Source organism: Colletotrichum phormii, assembly GCF_030913505.1.
Source record: "Colletotrichum phormii strain CBS 102054 chromosome Unknown BDP81scaffold_3, whole genome shotgun sequence".
NCBI classification, from domain to species: domain Eukaryota; kingdom Fungi; phylum Ascomycota; class Sordariomycetes; order Glomerellales; family Glomerellaceae; genus Colletotrichum; species Colletotrichum phormii.
The window spans coordinates 708,069-732,836 of NW_026851445.1; the positions used below are offsets into that span (position 1 = coordinate 708,069).

The window sequence follows — 24,768 nt, forward strand, 5'->3', positions numbered from 1 at the left end:
GGCGTCATCGTGGAATCATCTCTTTCCAAGAAGCCGCCGGCGTCGTGCCATTTTCTCTTTTTTCTTTCTTTCTTTCGTTCGTTGTTGGCTTTCCTCATCTTCTTCACATCCCATTTCGCCCGTTCGCGTTGCCGTTCGGACCCTGCTGCTGATTCGGGGATTGTTGTTGCTGTTGCTGTTGCTGCGCCTGTGACTGCTGCTGTCCCCCAAAGAAGAAGCCATCGAAAATGTTCATCTGCTGGCCGTCACTGAAGTCGTGGTGCATGTTATCCCAGTTGATGCCGAATCCCAGGTCAAGCTGTGGCGTCGTCACGTCCCCGGACCCGCCGAGCTCGCCGTTGGGGTTACCGCCTTGCAGGCTCTGGAAGAAATCCATGGTCTGGATGTCTGGGTAATCGGCCACACCATACGATGATGACCCCTGCTGCTGCTGCTGCTGATGATTCAAGAAGGATCCGCCGCTGCTGGTCCGCTGATTCGCCACGCGGCGGGGCACCGGAGGCGAGGCCACGAAGGAAGGATCGATTTCCGAAGGGCTGCCCTGGCTGGGGGCCATCATATTGAAGTCCGTGGCGCGAGGGGAATGGCGTGGTGGGAGGTCGCCAGCGACGGAGAGACTCGGAGACGAAAGGGTATCGGACAGCGCCAGGTCCATCTGAAAGTTGCCCTGCCCCGACGACTGGTGTTGCTGGTGGCGGCGGCGGGGTGCGACGCTCGCAGCCGATGTCGATGCCCCGTCACCCGAGGCGGAGCTCCACTCGAACTGTCTCTCGCGCATCTTGCGCGGGGGCACCGAGTTGAAGCCGCCGGTCGAGTTGGCCATCTTGATGGTGGCCTTTGCGGTACGATCAAATGCGTCGCGGCAGGTCTCGGCCGGTGGGCACTTGTCAATCAGGTCAGTGAAGACAGACTTGGCGGCCAGGATGGTGAAGTCGACTTCGTCCATTGTCTGTGTCATTGCACGTTAGAGCTTTTCCAATTGATCTCAAAACCAAAGAAGTTAACTTACCAGTCGGCTTCTGACAATGGGCGAGTGCCAGATGGCGTAGAGGTAGGATATGCCAGCCATGAAAAGATGATGAGTCGACAGATACGTGTAGCTGACTAGCCCGCTCAAGTGTAGCTGGCGGTAGATACGCAAGATCTTTTGCCCGGCCTCGGCGACCTTGAGATAGATTCTGTCCTCGTCCTCCCGCAACTCCGCCTGGAAAGCTGTCGGGCTGTTCACCTCGTTGGAGGTGTTGTACTCGCCCTCGAACATGGCGGGCACGCTCAGACTCTGGCGGTAGAGCATAATGATGGCCTGCCAGTAGTTGAGCTCCAGGAACTCGGTCGAAAACGCCACGCCCGTCTCCTCCCGCGTCGGGGCCGAGTTCTTCCACTGGTAAAGCCTACGGTCGATATCGATGCGCCACGAGCGGAAGGAGTCGAACTTGACGAGAAACGGTGATGGCAGGTGGGTGTGCATGTCCGAGTTGGTCAGGTTCTGGCCCGACGCCCGAACGACCTGTGTCTGGTTGTATTGCAGCACTTGGAGGATCTCAGACTGCAACAGCCGGAGCTTGAAGTAGTGGTAAGCCACGTGCTTGTAGCTCGGCTCAGATGAGTCGGCGGGCTTCTCCAAAAATCCAGTCGATGCGATGTACTGATCGTCCAAGAGCGAGGGGAATTCGGTTGTGATGACCTGGTCGCTGATGCCGAATGGTCGTCCGACGCAGGTGCTCACCAGACGATCCAAGGAGTAGGTGCACCACCAGAGCCTCCGCCTCATGTCGCGGATGTACAGTCTTCGGCCCCTTTCGCGTGACTGGGCGTTCCTCGCTTCGTTCACTTCGCCGTTCTCATCCTTGACCAGATCTCGCATGGCCGGTTCTACGTCGCTTCCGTCTTCGTAGTGCAAGCCTAGATCCACAGCTAAGCGCACGGCAACGCCAATGATGTACCTGTCAACTTGTCAGCATCGTGTCTCATAATGTGATCGGCTTGTCAGGGACGGAACTCACCACAGACCAGGAGGAACAGGTCGGAGGAGCGCAAAGTTGGCCAACAGCAGCACAGCTTGCAATACCTCCAACCCACCGCCGCTATTGCCTAGACAAGCCTCGAGATGCACGATGGCGCTCGCATGGTACTCCTCTGGCTGTGCCTGGCCAAACTTGTTCGCATCCGCTGGATTGCGCGGTCCGGCACCTGAACCCTCGGATTTCACAGGCTCGCCCACAATCACACCACATCCGATTGCAAAGACCATGTTCAGCATGTACAGCTCTCGAGCTCCCTTTGGCCCACTGGGATCAGCGTACGCCTGGTCGAACATTTGCATAAACTCCCCTCGGTGCAGAATGGGGATCTGGGGATTCGCGTGCTCAAAGTACAGAGTCACAAGCCTCATACCCACGTCTTTCTCAGGGAAATTTGCCGGCCGGATCGTGGGTTTCGTGTGCAGCCCGAAGAAGGAGTCGCGCATAGATGTCCCGCTGCCAATCGGTAAGCCCTTGCCGCCAATTCGGTCCTGCGTCCCGTTGTGATCCGACACAGAGTACTGCACGGCGGCGAAGACCACACGATTGAACGAGACCCCTGAAGCCGAAGCCAATGATCGTGGTTTCGATGGGCTGACGATATCAAGCATTCCCGTACCACCGCTCTCTGCCTTTTTGGCCTTCTCCAGGTCGGGGCGGTGTATGCTATTCTTCGCTGGCCCGGCCCCATCAATACTCTCCGAGCGCGCCGAGGGAGCAATGTCTGTCGTCGATTGCGCGATCTCGGCACCGGGACGTGAGCATAGCTCCAGGTTCTCGGCAGGTGAAAAAGGTATGTTTTGGTTGGCGAGCAGTGCCTCTAGCTGCTCTACGCGGGTTTCGAGATAAAAGACGTAGCTTCACGAGGCACAATATTAGCACTCAATCGACAACCGAAGTGATGCCTATTGCGCGCACATGCGCGCACATGCGCGCGCACTAAGCAACTCCAAACACAGGTACGCTATACGGACAAGTGGTTTATACCTTCTGGGAATCTCCTTCTTTGTGATGGGGTCGTAGCCCACGCAGGCGACGCCGGCCTTTGCGCAGCTCGCACAACTGGGCAGCTGCTGGTCGCATCTGTTCTTCCGTAGGCGACAGCGGTTACAGGCGCTCACGTTGCGGAAGTTGCTGCTCTGGCCTGCTTTGCCTCCTCCGCTTCCTCCGTTCTTCTCAGCGGAAGTGAGGGCCGCGCCGGCATTGGCCAACAGATCGTTTTGTTCGGCTGCTGACGGGCTCTGGTCGATGCCAGCGGAGGGGGGCGGGGAGACGTCGACATCGTAGGAGCCTTGGCGCGGGCGCTTCGTCGGCTTGAGGGTGGGCGATGGCGGTGAGTGAGCCGGCATCGTGTCAGGTGAACGTCTCTTAATCGGACGGTACCAGGCGGCTTTTCGGAAAGAGGAGACGGAGCGGGGAAGGTTGGGACGAGTATAGGGTTGGGATTGACTTCCGGAGGCGCGGCTACCGGCCGGTCGGGGTGAGTCGGAGGCTGGTGATAGAGCCGACTCTAGACGAGGTAGAGAGTAGGAGGCACAGGCCGTCCTGTACACTTCAAGGTGAGCGCAAGTCCCTCGGCCAGGACTGGCGAAAGATGCGGTTGTGAGCGGGAGTAGGAAGAGGTGAGAGTGAAGGTGGGAAAGGCTGGGCGTCGTTGAGACATACAAAAGTGTTGGAAACAGCCTGTTATCGCGACGCTATCTCGACTTGCACAGTGACAGCTCCACACATCATTCGGCAGTGGGCACAGACGGTAGGAAGAAGGGGACCTCTTGTCTCGTCTACCTAATCCCAGTGGACTAAGGCGGCGCTAGAGGCAAGGGTCGGTTCTAGGCCGGACACACGTAGACGATGGGGGGTTTCTCTGCAACGGAGTGGCGACGGGCCTGGGAAATGGCAAAGGCGATCGGGACTGTGAAGGTCACGAAGTATGTACAGATTGGCGAGCGAGAGAACCCTTCAGCTGGGATCGCTCTGGATGTTGGGGTTCTGACCGAGATTCAGGTCAGGACTGCGCATGTCGAGTCGGTCAGGGGACAGGCGGAGAGCGGACGGCGGAAGACGGCGGCGGCGGGGGGATGCTGCAGAAGCGAGAGGGAGAGATAGACAGGCCCAGTAACTTGTTTGAAGGATGGGAAAAGAGACAAAGTGATTCAACGGTGGTGGGAATTCCCGCATACGACAAAGGTCAAGCTACCTCGACTCGAGCTGGGCTGTAGGATATGCGCAGCGGTAGGTGAAGAAAGAGGCGGGCGGGCTAACTGCGACGTTATGGGGAGGCGGTCGGTGAAATGACAAGAGCAAAGAGCACCCCAATCTGAGGTAAACGGGATGGATGGACGCGCTAATCGGAAGGGACCAATCTGCAGCCGGCGATATTACTTTTCGTTAACCTAAGCACTTTTTTTTTCCCCTTCCTTCCTTCAGCTGATAAGGAAAGCAGGAAGGAGGGTCCATCGTACTCGGCCGGTTAGTTTGTGGTGCGCCTGGCACGGAAAGTGGAGGTCTGGAGACAACTAGAAAGTTGAAGGAGTCTCAGTCAAGCCACAGGTGAGAAGTGACTGCGCATCCTACAAACATCATCCTCCTTCTTCTTCACAATTAACCAATTCCCTCTATCATTCAGCTTGAGTTGATGGGCCTAACAGAGAGCTTGATAAGTCTTCAGCCACAAGGCACGAGGCACACGACCAACAACCAACTCTCTTATTAATCTTCATGTCTCTCTCTCGTCCCCCCCCACTCTCCCCCCCCCCCCCCCCCAAACCACCAAAAGACCCCCAAACGAGAACGAGCGAACAAGTCAGCGTACGCCGTATGGTGCCTTGGGTGCCTTACTAAGGAATATGATCCCTCACCCTCTCTGAGTCTCTCTATCATCTCTGTACGAGCATCATCTAGGTAGGGTACGCAGACTGCCCGCCTGTCTGCCCCCCGCACGACGACATACACCAAATACACCAATCATCGAGATCCTGACCGGCAATGCCTCGTTTGGGAACTCCATCCCGCGCTGCCGCATCGGCCTGAGCCTTTTGGCGCGCCCTCGCTTGGCCATGATGGCCGCCGGGTATCAGTTGACCATGCCCTTGGAAACCGAAAGCAAGCCACCCACCCCCCAGCGAGCTAAAAATGCCAATTGCTTTGCTCTCATTTGAAACTTGGCATTGGTTCCCTTTTTACGAGGGTCCAATTCACCCTCTTACACACATTTGTGTGAGTGTGCCTGTTATCACCAAGAACCGCCCCCCCCCCCCCCCCTTATCTCTCCGTCGAATCCGGGACCGTTTACGATTGAGACCGCCACACCCTTTAGAAGACGCCTTCTTCCTCCGTACCGGCCGCCGCCTCTAACTCTCTGCTGAGTTCATATCTGAATCATATCTTGTCTCCTCCTTTACCATGTCGTGGTGTTGTGACGTCCTTAGGATTACTATCCGTACCACCTTACTAATCGAGTTTGAAGCCACCGCCCACTTCACGATGTGTGCCCCAAGATGCCCTCGAGAGTCGAGATGCGCAATTGCGATCCGTCGTTTTGAATTGACCAAACCCCAATCTCGCCAAGCGAAACTCTCAACGTTGTCATCTACCGTTAATTCGCCCCCGCAAATAGCAATACCGAGGTCCCCTCGGCTCCGTAGAGGTCTACCGTATCTCACGTACCCACGCCCAGCGCCAACGTACCCAACGGTCCAGCACAGGCTTAGTACACCTTTGCTAACTGACGGGGATTCTCCAATCCATCACAAGTCACGACTAACCCGTTCGCCGTTATCGATTACTCCGTACTATAATCTTGATCCCCTTCTGGCTGTCAAAAGATCCCAATGTCCATTTGTGATCCCTATCCAATGAGCGATGCCAATATCGACGACCAACACGCGCATGTGAAACCCCCACAAATGTCCAACCTAGCCTCGCTCACGATACCATCATCTATCTGCCTAACCTCCCATCTCTGAATCCCGATTCTTTCTCTTCTAGTCCCCCCTTCTCTTACCATCCCGCCGCCACCCCACAAACCCGGGGGAGCGTCGTACCAAACTGCCTCATCCTTCGGATGAACCAAGGCCGGGAAATCGTACAGCAGTAGTAGTATAGTAGTATAATATAGGGTTAGGTACGGATTAGTTGTAATCATGAGACCGGGATAGCATTCGGGGAACCGCGTCACTGAACCCTGCGAATTTGGATTCGAGACCAACCTTACCCCGGGTTTCTTCAAAGACAAAAAAAAAGGAGAAGAAGAAGAAGAAGAAGAGCATGTTAGTACTTGCTTCACCCCCCCACGCATGTCTCATACAGCAAAACGCTCAATCCATGTACCACAGCATGTACGTCACCAATGTTTCGCTTGGCATCGAACAGAAACCACCCGAGAAACACCACGGCCTCCAAGCTCATGAGGCTTGGAATCAGGGCCGGTAGACAGGTATGTTGGTCAGGTCATGGAAGCCCGTTTCAATCGTCACAGCGCAGTGCATGGTCAAGTAAGGAGGAAAACAGCATGTTTGTCAAGGGTTTGTTCCCTATCAATTCTCTAAGAAATAAGCCATCATTAAAACATCAAGAGCAATAGACCTTTGTAAGTCTTGGCAGGCCCCATAGAACAAATCGAGTTTCCCCCCAGGTCAAAATCCCTTCCTTGCCAAAATTCCTGTCCCGCTCCTCCACTCTCTTTCCTCGGGTTGGTTTGGTAGGTCAGGTCGCTGTGGTATTCCCCCCCAAACAAATACCATTCGCTTTTCTCTTGTTGCGCCCTGTGCGGTTTCCTGTCTCCTGTCTCTTCGCGCTCCCTGCTCTCTTTCCAGTGTCGGTTGTTCCCTTGGACTTCCATGGTATCTCCAACTCCATATCCGAAAAGAATAATCCGTATACCAAAAAAAAAAAAAAAAAAAAAAAAAAAAAAAAAACAAATAGATGGTCGAGGATCGTCGCCTGACCCGATACATGATGTGATGTTGAGCGCCTCCCTAAAGGTTTGAAAAAGTCGAAATGAACAAGAACTGAAAATCCAATCATGCAGCCCGCTGATGGAAATGGTCGAAATAAAACAAAGTAACAAGTCGTGAGAATCACGTATATGCTCTCTCCTCGGCCCGTCTGAAATAAATCGTTTCATCTTAATAACTCTTTTCTCTGATTCCTTCCGTCGTGTCCCGTGAGCGATAGTCTATGTCTTGTTGTGTCCCTTCCTGTCGATGATAACGCCGTAGGATGAAAACTCCGATTGTTGAATAATGATGTAAAAAATAAATTGTGCAAGTCCCATGGCGCCGTTCCGGGGTATCGAGTTTGAGGGATATGATAGTCAACGTCTGTGATCACGGTGGTGATCACGATCTCCGGCTGGGGCCGGCCTCGACCTCGTATTCGTCGTCTTCAATGGGGACCAGGAGACCCTCGATCTCGGTGGGCTCCACTGCCGTCTCGATGTCTCTGGTAGGCTCGTCAAGGCGTCCACGAGGCTCGGTGAGGTGCATGCTGAGGAAGGCGCCGAGGATGGTGATGGCGCCACTGGTCCACCAAGCGAGTCCTGAGTAGCCAGTTCGAATACCAAGAGTGTATAGGAAACCCGAGATCGTTGGTCCGAAAGCTCTGCACAAGCTCGCTGTCGAGGCCGCAACGCCGTTGATTGTTCCGAGGGACATGAGGCTCGGTGCCGAGTTGGTGAGCAAAATCGCATTGCTGGGATACGCCATGGTTGAGAAAGTGCACTTCCAGATAACCATGATGTAGATGCCAACCATTCGCAGGTTCTCAGGCAAGAGAGCCAGGTAAGGTGTCGTCAGGTAGAGCAAGAAGTACGAAATCGCCAGCAGTCTGAACAGTCGGAGGGGGCCGAGGCGTCTGGTAACCCACGGGAAGATGAACACGGTCGAGATCATGGAGTAGACACCCTGAACCGCGAGAATGATGCCGATGCGCTTAGTGTCCATGGAAAAGCCGCCGTCGAACTTGAAGGGAAGGTGAACATCCGAGTTCTGGGGAGGCGTGGTGCTGAGGAAGACGGGGAACAGTTGATCGAAGGTCATGGTGTGGCTGGTGGGAGAGTCAGCATGCTGATGCGAGTGTCAGGATCTCAAGACGTAGGTGGGTGACTTACAAGGCCAGGATACCGTAGGAGATAATATTCAAGATGACTGGTCTGGTGAAGATCACCTTGGGCTGCTCCGCAATCTCGTCAATGATTGATGCCTCTGTGAGATCCAGGGTTTCAGTCGGCTCGGGGATGGTAGACTCGGATCCCACAAGTTGAGGAGAGCTCTCGTTCGTGCGGTAGCCGGGAAGTTCGTCGTCGTCGTCGAGCAGTGCCTGCTTCTCCGCTTTCCGCGCAGGGATTTGACAGCTCTTAGCCGACACCCATGAGATGATGCGCCTTCCCAATTCCACACCGGGGTCTCTCCTCTTCTTCCTCTCAGCATGAGTTTCCTCCAGGAAGAGCAAGCCAATGACAACTCCACAGAAAACAGTGGCGGCGCTGAAAAGGTTGGGCAGGAGGAAGGGATATTGCTCCCAGATCGTGCCAGCCTTGAAATACTGAGGGTAGCTTTTCACAGGCTCGGCGAGTAAGCCACCAAGAGCAGGTCCGACGATGGAGCTGTGCACAGTCAGACACTGGTCAATTAACTCTGGCGAGTCGCGTAGTAGGGGTACGCTCGCCACAAACTCAACTTACCCAAGACACCAAACTAGGGGCATAATAGTGTATGCGCGGGCTAGACAGAGTTAGCTTGTCACCTGTAACCGGGGAAGGCTTCCGAACTTACGCTGATGCTCCTTGACCGTAACCAACTCTGCGACGGTCGTTTGCAGGACACCAATGTTTCTTTGCCCAAAGTCAGCCAAAAAAAACAAGAACAAAAAAGTCAATTTTCACCAGTCAGCTCATGGGCTCGACATACCCGTTCAACAAGCCACCGAGAGCTCGCGCAATGAGTGCGACAGTCAAGTTGGGGGCAAATCCGAAAACCAGAGAGCTCAAAGCCGTGCCAAAGAGACCCATCAAAAGAACAGGCTTGCGACCAATCTTGTCGCTGAGCCTTCCCCAAACGACTCCTGTCGAAAACTCGGCCAAAGTGAATGCAGATGTGATCATGCCGGCGTAGACGGAAATTTTGCTCGTGTCTTCGGTGATGTTGAAGTGTTCGACCATCTTATAGACGTAAGGGAAGATGGACATGAACGCAATCGGTTCGCATATCCTGCAGAGTGCTGGTTGAGGAGCGTGTTAGCGGCCATCCTGCGGTAAACTCGTGTAAGACCGCTGGACGAGGACATGCATACCGAGAACAAACATCTGTGTCGTGGGAAAGGGTGCAAGCTTGGATTTCATGCTCCCCGAGGAGCCGCCTCGACGGCCTCCCGTCATGTAGCCGGACCTCTTCATCTTGGTTGATCCTTGGTGTATGCGCAGTTGACAAGCTGGATTGGTGTAAGGCGCGAGGAGATTCGGTAGGCGTTTTAAAAGTTGTCGGATCAAGGGATGGGTGGGCGATGTTGCAATATATAGCACTGCAGTTCATGAAATGTCTCCGGTAAACTCAAGAATCGAGGGAGAAAAACGGTATCGTGGAGCTGGTGGTCCAGATCGGTGTGGGCAAGAATTTGTTTTGCTAGTCTCGTGGAAGGGAGGAAAGCGTGTTGATGCTCGAGACTGATGATGTAACCATGAAAAGCAACGGTGGAAAAGCAAAGATAAAACAAGAGCAGATCGAGACCAAAGCTATTCAGGCAGCGTGGCGGAAGGGTTACCTTATGGAAGAAAGTATCAGATGGGACAAAAAAGAGCAAGCTCTGGGGAAGCAAGCAACTTAATATGAAGGGAGCGCGGACGGTGACGATGAGAGGACCAAGAGACGTCAAAGCCCAGGGCCACCCCAGACACAGACCAGACCCAGCTGGGTTGGACAGGCCACCGGGACCGTACCATTCATTGCCTGGGTCGCGGAAGCAAATTTTAGATCTAAGATTGGAACGGCGGTGACCATGGACCATGGCATGTCCAGCGCAAAAAAGCAACAAGACGATCCTCCCACTTGTCCACCGGGGAGGGATTCAGGGAGATGCGGCGGCGAAAGGTCCCACGTCGTGGGAAGGGATCCAACTGCCCGGCATGACGGCCGTGGGGCCTGAGAAGCCCTGTACCTGATCCAGGGGTGAACCCCCCAGACAAGACTCGGTGGGCTTTTTTCTCCATACATGCGCAGTCGGGGGGTGTGCGTGTGTGTGTGTGCGGCGCGGCGTGCCCCCTTACCCATGTCGAGATGACGGTCCCAAGGCCATGAGTGTTCGCCTTACAACTGTGGGTAAGTGTAAGTCGGTACGTCCACGGCTCGGCCACTACCTACGCGACGGGTACTACCCGGATGAGATTCCCTAGGCGCAATCCGTTGTTAGCAGGCCAGTGGTGTCAAGGAGAGATAGGGTTCGGAGCGAGCGGGTGCGTCGGCGGTGGGTGTGTGAAAGGGAGACTGAGAGACACGCACACACACACACACACACACACACACACACACACACACACCACACACATACACAAAGTGAAAGAGACGTGGGAGAGAGTATCCGAAGGTACGAGGGTACTTCACTTGACCGGACGAAGAGAGTACGTACTCAGCAGACCGACATGGAAGGAGTAGGAAAAGTAGGCAAGGGGTGGTAGACTCGGGGAAGGATGGCGCCAGACCGGGAGGGCAGGGATCAACAGAGGAAAAAAAAGAGGTTTCACAAGAGGCAACGAGGCTAGAGCCTCGATGGGACTGGGCTGGATTTGGGAGAGGGAGACTTTTTGGAGCAAATGGAGCCAACTCGGAATTGGGGTGTGGGTAGTTGCAGGGCGCCAGAAATAAGAAAAGGCAAAAGAAAATTAGCCAACGGACGCAACAGGTTACAACAGGAAAGCCAACATTTACCTGCACTTTCATCGATGGCCGCTGTGTAGCGACTACGCGTCCATCAAGTGCTTGTCACTGTTCTGATCCGTATCGCAATACTCCGTACCAAAACCTGTGATCACTGATGCGCAACGCAGCGGCATCTGTCCCGTCCCGATCCCGGTCCCTTGCTCCCATCTCGCCTTGTCTGCCCCGGTGGCAACTACATCGAGTGCTGTAGGTAGGTATGAATGTAGCCGTATCCGTAGACACATTGTGCTCGTCTCGGAAAATCAACCTCGAATAATTACCCGGGTTTCGGGCTTCATTCTCCAGCATGTATCAGCCTTGGGGTCTTCCGCAGTGTCTAGGTTCTTTTCAATCTGAATTCTGTGCTCCGGATACCGTAAGGAGCTTGCTAGAACCATGCGCACCAGATTGATGGTATGATAACTTCCGTCAGATGTATTCCGATGAGTTGCGAGAAGAGCACCTTGACACTGTACTGTTGGTTCCTTGTCTTTCACGGGCGGACGAGAAGACGAGATGCATCTTGTCTGCGATGTGAAGCACGCAAGGTGTGTACTTACGGCCCAAGGTTCAAACCCCCGGCACTTGGGTCGCATGGTTGGCTCTGCTGTAGGCCGTAGCAGGGGGGGGGGGGGGGGTTCGACATTGGATTGTTGGATGAAAGCGACAAACCATCCGCCGAGGGCTGGTCAAACGCTAGTTGACTGTATTGTCGAGGGAGGGCGACATGGGGAAAAAACCCAGGCTGTCCCTGTGGCTCAGGAATAGACCGCCTCCTTAGCAGGGTGAACTAATCCTGTTCCCCGCGCTGCCTGTGCCTGTTCTTTTGCGGTGAGCGGCAGTACGGAGTACAAATACAAGACGTTAGCTTTGCTGCCTTTGATTGGGGTATCAGGGGTGGGCTTCCATTACGGATCATCCTGAATATTCCCTCTGGAGCTCTCCCTGACTCCCTATTGTTGGGCAAACTGAGGTGGGACGCGGGTATGCTTCCTGTCGCACGCGGAGCTTATCACGCCCCAGAGAGCATGCATCAGAGCGCCGAGGATCTGAGCGACAAGGCCGGGCTGATAGAACCACCTCGTCGTCCGCTTTTGTGAGGCGGTGAATGAAAGCAGGGCCAGGGCTGCGGAGTGTACCTCCCGGCGGATATCGACGCTTGTTACACCAGCGTCGGCCCTCAACTTTTCGAAATTACAGAAGCCGTTGCCGTTACGGTTTACCGCTGCCGCTGCCGCCGCACATCGACTCGGAGCCTGTCTGCCGGATTTCTGGAATCAGGACGCAGGTTACTGTGTAGGTAGACTCGTAACTCGCGCAACGGCTCGTAGGAAGAGTACGTGTCGCTAGATACACAACGTGCGGCCCGTAGATGTGTTTGCCTCGGCGTACTGCTGAATACGAGAGGGCATCCATAGTCACACAGTACTGGTGCTTGCAGCGGCCGTATGCGATTGTGGAGAGGCGCCTCTCGAACGTCGCACAGCTCTATCGGCCGAGACGTGTTTCCGCCTGTGTCTGTAAACCAAGGTAGCGTCGACGTTGTATGTGCCGTGACGTCTGAAAAGGGCGACCCTCGAGACTGCTGCAGCTTGCTCAAGCGCTCAGCGTACGGCTCGAGGTCCTGTTGGTCGCATGCAACCCTGACCACGACAGCTTCCGATTGGAATGACAACAGCACACCTTTTTTTTTTTTTTTTGCGCGCGAACGGTCGATTTACCCCCCCCCCCCCCCCCCCCCCCCTTCAACGGTGTAGAGGTTGTAAGGCGAACGGATACCCAAGCGAACCGACTCAGGCGGTGCAATGCAAGCCCAACCTCAGTTTCCCATCCGTCCCTCTAACTATCCCCTCTTTCAAAGAGTCATATCGTGACATGTCGGCATCTTACTTGCGCACGCCTGGTCACTTGACGATGCATCTTACTCCGCAGCAAAGAGGGTTGTGTTGCGCTGGCAAACAGTCAGCCTGTTTGCTTGCTGTCCTATTCAATGACAATCGCGTTGCCCCGGTTCAGACTCTCGGCAGGCGTTTCCGCATCCTGGATTTGCCCACTCGACCGACACGTCGGCGCCCGGAGGCAGACTGGTTGGATCGGCGGGCTCACGTGCTTGTTGTATCCGTAGTGTACGGAGTATTGTACTGTCCTGTACGGATTCGTGACTGAGGATTGACGTTGTCCTGGCGTCGCCTGCAATTGCAATCCTCGATTGTTCCCACAGCATGGGGCAGCACGAAATAACCCTGGTGTCACCTTGATTAACAGCGACAAGTGGGCGATGGAGACGAACCAACGGACTGGGCCAGCATGGGCTGGGTAGGTACAAATATCCATAGACCAGGCCGCAATGTTGGCCCTTCTCCAGAGGCATCCGTAGTGTCGGTGAAGTTGTAAACACGAGCCGACAAATGAAGCAGCCGGGGTTGTGATGAATGGAAAAAGTCTTTTTTTCTTCTTTGACAGGGTTAAGGAACCCTGGTCCGTCGGCCGTCGTTTCTCTTACCCTGCTCGCAGAATCCTCGCTGATAGATCTCGCATTCCCAACCACTCTAGCCGGACAGCCTTCTGTCGAGTGTAGACTGTTGCAGCAAGGCGAGGCTGTTTAATTGTCGCTCCGGGTGGCTGCCGCAGTTCATCACCCCGACTACGTTTCTTCCCAATGCTTCATAGGGGTCTTGAACTGCTCGGCATCGTGCAGGAACGCTCGGACTCGGTGGTCACAACTCATTGATTGAATAGCTTGTTTGGGCGTCGCGGAAGCCGGGACGGTATGTGATAGTCAGGAGTGTGCTGGTTGCCAACTTGCCACTTCCAAAATTGACGGTCCATCTGACAAGGTCAAGGGGCTGAACGTCAGCGCAAAGTTTGAGAGGCGCGGAAAATGAGGGCGTCCTTTGGCGAGGATTGCAGGCTTGGGCTCGAGCTTGGGCACCGCGGCTGGTTTCGAGCCAAGTGCCTGTGTGTTCTGAACAGCAGTGTATGCGCACAAAGTCCCTCTTCTTCTTCTTCTTACCCCCTTCCCCCCCCCCCCCTCGTTGCCGCAGCTTTTCACTGCTGAGCCCAGAACCGAGGTCTACCCCAGTTTGTAGGACATGAGTCTCCGTACGAATATAGTGGATTGATGATGGCTGGTCCCTGCTCAAAACCATGTGGCATGGCTGGTACTCTTCCCCAAGCTGCATCATCGCTCCCAAAATCTCCCTTCACCATGGGATAGGTGAGTGCAACACCTGTCTGACGTCTCTACTTCCGATTTCGTACCCAGGTGCACTCTACGTAGTGACAGCCGGCAACACTTCGGTAACCCTACGTTCGCGACGAGGATGCTTATTGTGATGGGCGATCTTCTCGTGGCGTCGTGAACTACCCGTATTCAGTGAGGAATTATTGGCTTACCCTGAATAAAACCAGCCGTGTGAGTGTCGTGCCGGGGCTCTTGAACCGGAAGCCGGAATACCTCTTCCCTCAATCCCTTTCCGGAAATAGAGTTTGCCATTGTCTGCGATCTTGCGCTGCGCAGAGGCGTGCTGTGTCGAGCAGGTTGTTGCAGCGGCGTGGGACTGTTTCCCATCTACTTTACGGAGTACTCCTCTCCTCCAAACAAAGCGTGACCGGATAACATCCGCGCTTTCGCCGTTGGTGAACCCAGAACAACCCTGGCTCAGGGTAGTCATAGCTCTGGCGGCAACTGTTATCGTGCAATTTGCGACTGATGTCGACCGCCGAAGAAGAAAGCTGAGCCTTGAGCACCCGTACTGAGCTACCACGAGCACCAACAAAGTCGGCCCGCAAAACGAAATGGCGGTGATCCCCTCCAAGGTACATCGCAATCAGGGAAATTGGCTTTCGTTTCCGCGCTAGGTCAGGGGTACCCAGTATCGAATCCCAGTAAAGCGTCCAAGCACCCCCATACAACCGTTCCTCTGGGCCCTGATCGGGCGAGTGCCGGAACCGGTGCCGAAACGCCAGGTAGCTGGTTCTGAGAGTGTATCAGTGCAGAGGTACCGTTTTGTATCCTGTCGTTCTCTCCTCAACGGTCCCATATTTCCGTTGCCTCAATATTCGCAGTGGCAGATTCCGCCGCCGACTATCATCATATCCATCTTCCAGCGGATTATTCCTCCCCATAGTCGACAGAAGATCGCAAGGAGGATAGTCATTGCGGAGAGGCCAAGTGACTCGCTTCTTCCCTGTCCAGAAGAGTAGCATGCCAAGGAGGAAATGCGATGGATGGCTGCGTCTCGCCTCATGCATACTTCATCAGTCGAAGACAGTTCATGGAGCTCGTAGAAGCTGTGGCCAAATAGACCTCGGGTCCGGGGGACAGGGCGACTAGCTAAAGGCAGGGGGTCATTCATGTATGTAGGTATGTCATGCAGGTGATTCTCAACTAGACCTCCGAAGTTGAACAAGATGTTGGCAGCTTTCCACCAAAACTTTGACGTCGTTAATCGATGAGCCAGCCTAATCGCCCAAACTCTATCGATCTCGTCCAAGTATTGATGGTGCATTCAGCGCAATGGAATGCTGGTAGACAATCATTTTCCGGATGAATTGAGACTGGGCAATTTTGTCTCCAGCCTGTGAGCCGGTGAAATGCGACGGGCCGTTCGGGATCATGATCTTGACGAGTTGGCTCATGTCCCGCTTGGAAGTGAGAACCGAATATGTGTACGGAGTGGACAACTGATTTACTGGGGTCCGGACCGCCATAACTTGTCATTTTTGCGATCGTACGACAAACGGTCTGCTCATCTTACGAGCAATCGTACCTCGTCCTTAGGGTTGGCGCAAGACCTGCTGGTCTGGAGCGAATAGCACTACCGACGAGCTTGTTGCAAACCTGTCCGAGCGGCCAACGGTATAGGTACGGAAAAGTACGCACCCTCACTCTTACGCAATGTTCTCAAGACCCGGATGACCGGATCTCAGGGGTAGCGGAAAGTCTCCTAGCCCTTCGCCACGCGGCGCTTGGCGACCCATCAAAGGGGAGCAGCCGAATGGCTGGGGATGTGCTCCCAGTTCTCCCTTGACCGAGCCTAGCTAAATCCGCGTGTAGTCAGGATCCAGAAAAGGGGTGGTTCACTTCCGATGGGACGGCCGGTTTGGAATTGTACAACCACATGACCTGTCAACGTCAGGAACGGGGCTCGCTAGTGGAAGCCAGGCCAGGATGAGTCCCTGCTTGGAAGGCTGATCATAGAACCTTGACTCCTCGTCGTCGGTTTCAGAATCATCTTCGGTCTTGCCGGGGAGGGATCCTGGTGGCTACCATTTCGTCTCCATGCCGATGCTTCGAATTCTTCTGTGGATCCTTTGGAGCTTCTCTGCCACTTCCTAAATGAGGATGAGTGGGTTTTGAACAGTCACCCACTGCGTGTTGCTGCCCTCGGTTCACAGGGATGGCGTGGTATAGTTGGCGAGACGGTGAGAAAGGCAACGAGGCAATTCTTGGGTGCGGCCTACGTAGTTGGCAGGCCGGTTGTCCGCAGTTCGCCAAACAATGGCCAGTAATTAGCTGAGCAATGAACAGCACAAAGTGGTTGAGATGAGCATCTTGCATTGTTGATCAAAATGCGAGCGAAGCAAGGCAGGTCCTCTCATAGCTCGACAGTCCGGCCCTGGGCAGCAACTTACAGTCCCGTCGGGTGGGAAGCCCCGCGCACGCGGAGGTGACGACAATATCAAAGACTGCCGACCAGCGCTCTGGAAGTTTCCTCACCCCCGGTGGTATCATCTCGCGCTGGCGGCGCTGGACCTGTCGTCTGGGTTGCTGGGTACGGGTACTCCTAGGATCCCGGGTTGAGTGGGGGAGGATAGTAGGGGTTACTCCCAAGAAACCCAACGGCCGGGTTGATTGCGAGGAGCAATTTCAGGGTCAAACAAGCCCGTGGTTTGCAGCAAATTTACCAGCACGGGGGAGTGCCGCCCGCTTGCCGGACGAATCGTAAGACTGCGTTTCCCGACGTTGATCACTTCGCGTGAAGGCGAGACGACTTCCAAGTCGAAGAGGCGGCGCGAGCACGAGCGGAGCCCCAAGCTTTGTTGCGTAAGGTATCCGTATCCTAAGAGGACGGGAGCATGCCACGATGTGATGTCCCGTCCGTCCCGTCCCAATTGACTGGAAACTGCGGGCTGCATGTATCAATGCTTGCATCGAGATCATACTGTACTCGGTGGTCTGTACGTTGTGTGCGGCGAAGCGGGCACGGCGGGTAGACGACGCTGGAGGCTGGAGCAGGTGGCTATTGCAACCTGGGGGTTAGGTATTAGGGTGCAAGTGTTTTCGTAGTGCGTACAGGTGCTTTTGTATCAGCTGGCGCATCCTTGACTCTGAGCTTTGCAGGTAGCGCTCCAGATGGGGTCTGATGGCTTGATTGATGGGCAGTCAATGTCGGCATGTCTCAGTCCTGACAGGCTGTCTTGTCTGTATTCTCTGTCATGTCAGTTGTCGTCGATCCGGAGGGTCTGTCTCAGTTATGTCGATTGGCGATTGACTTTCTTGGGTCAACAACTAGGAGGCCACTGAGGGGTGCGGGCCGATAAGAATCGGTCAAGAGTCGAGCATGAAGAAATGGCTCCGACCACAGCGGTACGGATACCTACCCATTGACTTTGGTTTCGCCCAGTCGTCGGCAGGTGAGATGTGGGTGGCATGGTCTGAGGCGGTGGGGGGAGAATGCTTCTGGCGAAAGGAAATCGATGAGCAGAAAAAGGAAGCATACATCCAAGGGTGAGATTGGCGGTGGGCGTGATGCGCGAGGAATGATGTAGGGTTGACCGAGGCTGACGACGTTGCTTTTTCGTCTCTGGCAACCTGGCAAGCCGCCTTGCTGGCCAAGATGTTCTCTTCTTTCCGCCTCGACCGCTTCCTTTTTCCTCCGCTCTGCGACCTGCCCGCCTTTGTCGTGCCGTTTGGTTCTCTGGATCTGTTGCATAACAGGACTCCGTTCCCTTCTTGGCCGTGGTTGTCGATCCGAGATGCGTCTCTATGGGGTCCCGAAGTTGGATGCAGTCGGTGAGGCAACGGGTTCGACAGGGACGGGAGTATCGGTAGACTCGAGAAACCAACCGTACGCACGTAACCTGCAGTCTTGAATCCGTGACTGGTCATTTCTGCCTGGACCTGCTACTTCCGCGTTTCTTCTTGGGGGCAGGAAGCTCACAAACTTAGACACGCAGACAATATAACATGCAGATACGCAAGCGTAGCTGATGCTGGTGCTGGTAATGGCTGGGTCGCGGTGTTCTCGGGTGCAGCTGCGCCTGCTTACTATAGTGAATCTGCACAAACACACCTGCCTGGGATTAGGAAAAACAATAGTAGCCACGCAGCACATCTTGCTTCGCATGGGTCCATGGGATCATGCTGCGTAAAGCAGAAGGAAGGCACGTTGAATGCGAAGATCGCGGGTCGTTGAGGCCATGTGCTTCCAAAAAGCAAGGAGCACGAAAAAAGTGAAGCAAAGACCAAAGTCTCATTCCCTGTTTGGCTGAGGTACCTTGGTACGGTACCCAGGCGCGCTAGGCTAGGGAAGGAGGTATGTACCTTTCCTTCCTTCCCTCTCTGCCTCTATTTTAGGTAGGCTTTCCCCAAGATCCCCTTCCAGCTTACCTAAGACATGGGGTACGTACGCCGGTGTAAGTGGGCAAGGCAGGCACGTCGCACGAGGGATTCTGATAAGGCAAGATGGCAGGTACCTAAGGAACTACCTCTGGGTGACCCAGGTCTAGGTAATCTTTCATCCGTTTGCTCGCTCTGCGCATGCGATCGATGCCTGAGTACATAAGGTATAGCACCACAGGCAACCCCCTGATTCCAGCATGAACTACATGGGAAGACGCAGCCGAGGACGGGAATGTTTGTCGGCGACTTCTACCAACAATACGCCAAGCTAACATTGGCTTTGGTGCAGCTTGCGAATGCCCTCAGTGGTATCCACCCGCAGTCGGGATTCTTTACCAATCCTCAATCCTCCCCGATGTTCGATCCGCCTTCCGACCCTCGCCTTCCTGCAGCTTACCGCCTCATCTCGATGCCTTAAGATGCTCAGAAATGAAAGAAAGAAAAACAATGCGGTGGACACCAGTTGCTGCAGGATGCGGCTGCCTTCTTCCCTGCCCTGCAGTCGTTCGCTCTTCTTTTCCATGCTTCTGCCAAGATGGGCACTTGCTTGTCATCCCTACATTGGCCAGCTGCTCGGCAAATGTCAATAAGCTGAGACCTCTCTTCTGCCAGGTAACTCGTGATCTGCGTCTGTCACATCACGAACTAATGTCTCGCGCAGCATCACCTGATCGGTCTTCCTTTTTTGGCCGCAGCATCAAGCATGTTGCCGCATGCCGCATGCCGCATGCCGCACTCCGCTTACCGTCTACCGCCTACCGCCTACCGCCTACCGCCTACCGCCTACCGCCTCGCTGGCCCGTCATTCTCTTGCGATACCTGCAAGGCCTGCAAGGGGACTTTCAGTGACCGTCAACTCGGTGTGATGATGCTACCCAATCCCCTCCTCGGTCACCTTTACTCGCCCACTCTCGCCTACCAGTTGGCCAATCTGCACGGCTGTCGCTGTGCGTGTCCCAAGCATATCAAACCATTCGAAGCGAAAACCGGCCGTTGATCCAACTATCCTCACGTCCGGAGTTGCATTTCATCCCGCACTTCATTGCATCCGGGCTGAGCTAAGCTGTCCATCCCTTGATTTGATCACGCTATCAAACGCCTTATCCGTGAAGCGAGGAGGCGATACCCCTGCACTGAACCCCGGCATCCGTCTGCATCAACGGCAACAGTCAAGTCAAACTTCGAGCCACTGGCAACATGGCATTTTGGCCCCCATTCTCGACTGCTTGCTGGCAAAGGGTCACGCCACCTCGACAAACAACGCCAAGACAACCCTGTCACCCACATGTATGCATCATGTCCATCACCGCCGAGCCGTTCATACGAAATGAACGCTTGAGGGACAGCTCGCATTCAGGCGCTGGCCTGCGAGATCCCTCTTCTGGGGTCGGCGTGTGTCGACGCTTTCATAAGTTCCGACCTGGATGCGCGAAGGCAGTTGCCTCAATCAACATTATCGCTTCCGACGTAGCACCATTTCACATCACGGTACACTTCCATTCGCTGCCCAATGGTCTCAAGTTCTGCTAGTTGCGTTGCCTAGATCCGAATACAGCTGGCTCCTGCGTCGACTCTATCTGTTTACTTTCCATCAGATCATGTCCCGATCTACCCTTTTCAGGGCATCTAGACGAGGCCCAAACCCTGGCCTTGAGAAACGCATTTACTATGCGTAATAGGACGGTCTGACCATGGGTGATGGATTCCACATTGTCGCCAAAGCTTGCCACCTCTCCGAAGAACTACGAAGTTCGTTCTGAACCTGGTATTTTTCGCAAACCTCACCTGAAAGTAGGCAACCCCTGCAACGCCACTTCGGTTCAGCCCTTTGTTCGCCATTGAGTTTCTACGATAACGGTGACGGTGCTTCCTAGACGACTGAGTCAACTTATTGCTCCAACACACTGCAACTCAGATGGTCAACATCGTGGGATGTATCTGTGGATGCGACCAAGTAATACGCTGCTGCAAACAGCACGGTTTTCGTCTGCAGCAGTAATCACTACCCACTTCTATGGGGCGGCCCGATACCGTCCACGACAAGTTCCCGCTTCAGAAACGCCCTAACCCTGGAGCACAATTTCGAACTCTGAACAGTGACGAGGTTCCGCCATCCATATGCACTTGAAACGACGCAGACCCCACGATCAAGCCCCCTTCCTTACTGACTCATTTCGAGTATCCCCGGTGGCACAATTGGCTAGCGCGTCAGACTGTTAATCTGGAGGTTCGTGGTTCGAGCCCACGCCGGGGAGTTGCTATGGTTCAATTCCATTATACGAGGATTGGTCTCCATTTTTACGACTTTTTTTTTACTTGCTAGATACTTCAGTGTTCGAGATTAGGTACGTACGAATGCTGCACCGCACCTAACTGAAGTGCTATGTTTCGCCGACTGTGAGCTAGGCACACCTTTGAGCTTATGATAACTTTAGCTTCTTAAAATAGGAACATTGCAGCATCTCACCCGCTTGAGGGTACACCTTGAATGCGGGACCTATGATTGGGCGCAAGTTTCTATCGACGGGGCTTCTCGGCAGCCTCGTACGGATAGGCTCATCTGCTGCCTCTTTAGTACAGATATCCATGGCTTATGAAATTCGGCTTCATTTATACGATAAGGAAAGGTATGCTGAATGATCATGTTGTGGAGGAGTGTAAATTTTGTCGTGTTATTGATCTTTGGAAAGGAATCAAATTATGGTTAATGACCGTATCGACGGGCAACAGCTGATTCTGGCCAGGTGGCGGTCGCGGAAACTTTCAGTACCTTCAAGCCCTGTCGTTACAATTTCGAACGCTTGCTTTTGCTACCAATGGCTGATGAAAATGGTCGGATCCAGCGCAACTTTCGGCTCAGGAATCCTTGTCCAGACACACGAGTGACGAAAGAAGGACGAGTACGGATACGGAGTACTCCCTACGGATTCCTCACCTTCGGTCAGTCGACTCACCGGCTCGGTAGGTCGCCAGGTACGGGGTTTCTTGTGTCTGGGAAAGAGGGTACTTCTCCACCGCAGAATCACTAGGCTAGAAGCCTTAAAGCTTGACTCCCACATTGGGTTCTGCGCGCGCGCGCCCCCTGGTAAGTTTTCCCCGTAATCGATATGTGACATGTCACTTACCAACTCGTTACAGCCCTGTAGATCTCTCACCGCCTGCAAGCCCATCTCCTTTCTTACATTGACGCCGTGAGCTGGGAATTTGCAAGGGTAGCCTACACCAGAGCCAGCAGGATGAGCAAGGGGACTTGACATCCTAGCCTGCTCCCCGGGAGCGGAATTTCCGGACTCAAACTATATCCAGACAAGGCTTTAAGGTCTATTCCACACGTGTTTTTTTTCGGTTCCATCAGTCCGTGAGTGTATCCGTACGGATACAGATACCTTCAACGGGTATTCTTCGAGCATGGCAGGCGATATTAAGCGCCCGGGGGAAGAGCAACTTCGCGTCACACGACTGTTGTCATGACCAGCCGTCGTGTAAAGATCCTCACAGGCTGCCTGAACAAGAGCAACATACCTGGGTTCGGTCGCCTTGCTCTCTCGCCTTGGCATCCGTGCTTGACCTTGGAAACTCGAAATGGCTGGCTGGCTGCCCTCAAGCCTCCCGTGGTTGACTAGGGGTCCGGGGCGTCCGGATGCCTCTGCGCTCAATACTTCAAAGAAAACAACAACGAGGTGACGTTACGGTTGCTGCGATACGTGGCTGCCATGGGTCCCACCCTGGGTCTAAGAGCCAGTGATTACTTGCTTACACCGCTGATTAGACCGCAGCAAAATTCAAGATCAACCCAAGGGACCGTGAGCCTCAAGACTGTCGACAACTTCCTAGACCCTGCTCAAAAGGGTGGTTCGCCCGTTGACTCACCGAAGTTCAGATCAAGGCATATGCCACGGTTGGCTAGCCCTAGGCAACAAACTTTGACGGGCCGGGCCATGGAAGCCTTGGGGCCACCTTTAACAAGGCTCAGGGGTGAAAGTGTTCTGAATTATCCGAGACTATTCTGGAACTTCTACCGACGGGAATTTCATCCCGCTCCTAGGATGCTGAAGGTCATGGAGCCTGTGTCAGGCGCTCTTCCGTATGGTCAATCAACGACACAGCACCACAACATTGCGGACACGTCAGAGCGGAGGGCTGACGTGGACACGAAAGGTCATGGAATTTCTACACCCTGGGGACAGAGACGCGCGCTATGATATCACTGACAGAAGACACCTGATTTGGGCTTATAGATGCGTGATGGCGAGCTGGGCCATCTTCTGCTCCCCACAAGGATCGAGTCGCATTTGTCTCTGCTCGCGCTCTCGTCTACTACTGCTCATTTCTTATCTCCATCTTTGTCAGCAGACAAAAGTATACAGAGGAGGTATCCGAACCCGAGAATATACTGTACAGTGTTCAGAAAGCAACCAGGGCGGTGTCTGCCCCCTTTCCTGTATACTTCATCACTCACTGTGGCATATATCTAGCCGAGACTGGCAGAGACTGGCAATGAATGCGCCTTCGGCAACCGTCGGCCTGTCACTCCAGCACTGAGACCATGATCATGCAAAAAGGTTGGGCTCATGCACGTTATCCGGACGTTGATCACCATTATTGCGCGAGATATTTGGCTGTCACAGCGGGTATGATCCGGGCAGACCAGGGTGGCCTGCTGCAAAGACGTGGCCGCTGAGTTCCGGTTGGCCAACACCCAGCTGTTTGGCGCGAAACAAGCCAACGGACCGCTGTTGCGCTGTTTTGTGTAACAGAAGAACAGAAATTTCCATTTCTGACACTGCCGACGGGGAGTCAGGATTGGCATGGTGAAGAGGCAACACTGCATTAGCACCAAGGGACTCAGCCGACTACCTACTTAGGCGCGGTCCGATGAGCCTGGGAGAGATCTTTATCCAGGGTTAGACGTCCAGTGAACAAAGAAATACAACCCTGGCAAAACGTATGCAAAGCTGTCAGACCTAACAACGTCTCAATTCCTGCAAGCTCTAAGCCTCCCAGAAAGCCAGCTGCACGTGGCACAACTCGACGGACCTACGATGGCAGGCCTCGATACCGAAAAGGGCAGGGTACTGCAGGTCGTGCTCACCGAAGCTCTCTCTGAGTGGCTGATGCGTCGACTCGGTGAAAAGCACAAGCATAAGTAGCTTGGTACGTGGGGATCAGGTTCCTGGTACATCTTGTGCGAGGACGCGGAAGACGGCGCGAAGGAGGGGCAAAAGACATGCATCAATGTAAGCTCAGCAAACACGGGATGCTGATTTGAGTAACACGATGGAAGATGATTCATGTCCAGTGGAAGGACTGGATCGGATAGACTGGCGCTGGATAAAGGAGATGGCTCGATCTATCCGGACAATAGTCGGGGAATACGGAAGACGCTACCCGGCATTCGTTCCGTTTATGGAGACCGAAAGAGAGAGAGAGAGAAAGAGCACCCTGACGGCGAGCAACTTGCATCGATGCCGGCCTACTCAATCTTGCCTCGTACGTGTAAGCTATCGAATGCTGTGCTAATGAGGTTTTAGATGGTCGGGAAGGACGACAGGTGCTGCTGCTATGCGCGGTGTATAACATGTAGCTGCCTTCTTTACATTTACCAATCACCTGAAGGTCTAGTATCCGTATAAGGTAGGTATTCATGGATTCGTAAAGGTAAGTACGGATAGGTACGGATAGATAGGTAGGCACGTACCGTACCTAGGTATTGACCTTAGTAGGTGGTAGTCAGTCAAGGCCGTGTGGTGTGACGCACATTGCAAGCGGGCTGTCCCCACAATCGCCCGCACGGTGTGTCGCACAAAGACCGACACTGTAACTCGGTTGCGATTCCATCACCGAGTTACCTTTACGTGTGAGAGACTCGTACTCACTGCTTCAGCTCCTTCGGTTCAACCTGACCTTGGAAATACGTGCGACATGAGCAGGTGAGGTGAAATTAGGTAGTCGAAGAACACGAGTTAGCCTCTGCTAACCTACCTCTAAAGCCATGCTGTGGCTACCTTGTCAATTAAAGACATGGACCTCGGATTACTAGGTCCACGATCTTTTCATCCGATTACCAGTGGCCCACAAGCATTGGATGAAAACCGTCCTCAATGATCAATCAGATCCGGTGACGGCGACCAACAGACACGATCGCTTCAGGACTCGGTGCATAAGGTCTAAGGTACCGTCCAAATCCCCGGCTTTTACACTGTCCGCCACC

The 24,768-nt window shown here is 54.1% G+C and overlaps 4 protein-coding genes and 1 non-coding gene across 5 annotated transcripts; 2 read left to right on the forward strand and 3 right to left on the reverse strand.

Annotated features, from left to right (window-relative positions):
• Positions 1-103: 103 nt before the first annotated feature.
• BDP81DRAFT_309756 (fungal-specific transcription factor) lies at positions 104-3,370 on the reverse strand (the record flags this gene model as incomplete). The annotated part of the gene is made up of 4 exons (XM_060583569.1): positions 104-949; positions 1,010-1,943; positions 2,004-2,879; positions 3,009-3,370. 4 exons carry the CDS (start codon positions 3,368-3,370, stop codon positions 104-106), a joined length of 3,018 nt encoding a protein of 1,005 aa, XP_060449602.1.
• A 3,050-nt stretch (positions 3,371-6,420) lies between these two features.
• Positions 6,421-7,253, reverse strand: BDP81DRAFT_125791 (uncharacterized protein). The gene has a single exon (XM_060581668.1). The coding sequence runs from the start codon at positions 7,144-7,146 to the stop codon at positions 6,583-6,585; it is 564 nt and encodes a 187-aa protein (XP_060449603.1). The 5' UTR covers positions 7,147-7,253; the 3' UTR covers positions 6,421-6,582.
• Positions 7,254-7,360: 107 nt separating this feature from the next.
• Positions 7,361-9,360, reverse strand: BDP81DRAFT_309639 (major facilitator superfamily transporter; the record flags this gene model as incomplete). The annotated part of the gene is made up of 6 exons (XM_060583562.1): positions 7,361-8,066; positions 8,131-8,625; positions 8,704-8,743; positions 8,795-8,853; positions 8,930-9,239; positions 9,312-9,360. The coding sequence occupies 6 exons, from the start codon at positions 9,358-9,360 to the stop codon at positions 7,361-7,363; spliced, it is 1,659 nt and encodes a 552-aa protein (XP_060449604.1).
• Positions 9,361-20,738: 11,378 nt separating this feature from the next.
• On the forward strand, positions 20,739-20,812 carry BDP81DRAFT_t73. Its single transcript has one exon. It is a non-coding gene; the product is annotated as a tRNA-Asn (tRNA).
• Positions 20,813-21,970: 1,158 nt separating this feature from the next.
• BDP81DRAFT_125876 (uncharacterized protein) lies at positions 21,971-22,894 on the forward strand. The gene has a single exon (XM_060581669.1). The coding sequence runs from the start codon at positions 22,271-22,273 to the stop codon at positions 22,757-22,759; it is 489 nt and encodes a 162-aa protein (XP_060449605.1). The 5' UTR covers positions 21,971-22,270; the 3' UTR covers positions 22,760-22,894.
• Positions 22,895-24,768: the final 1,874 nt, after the last annotated feature.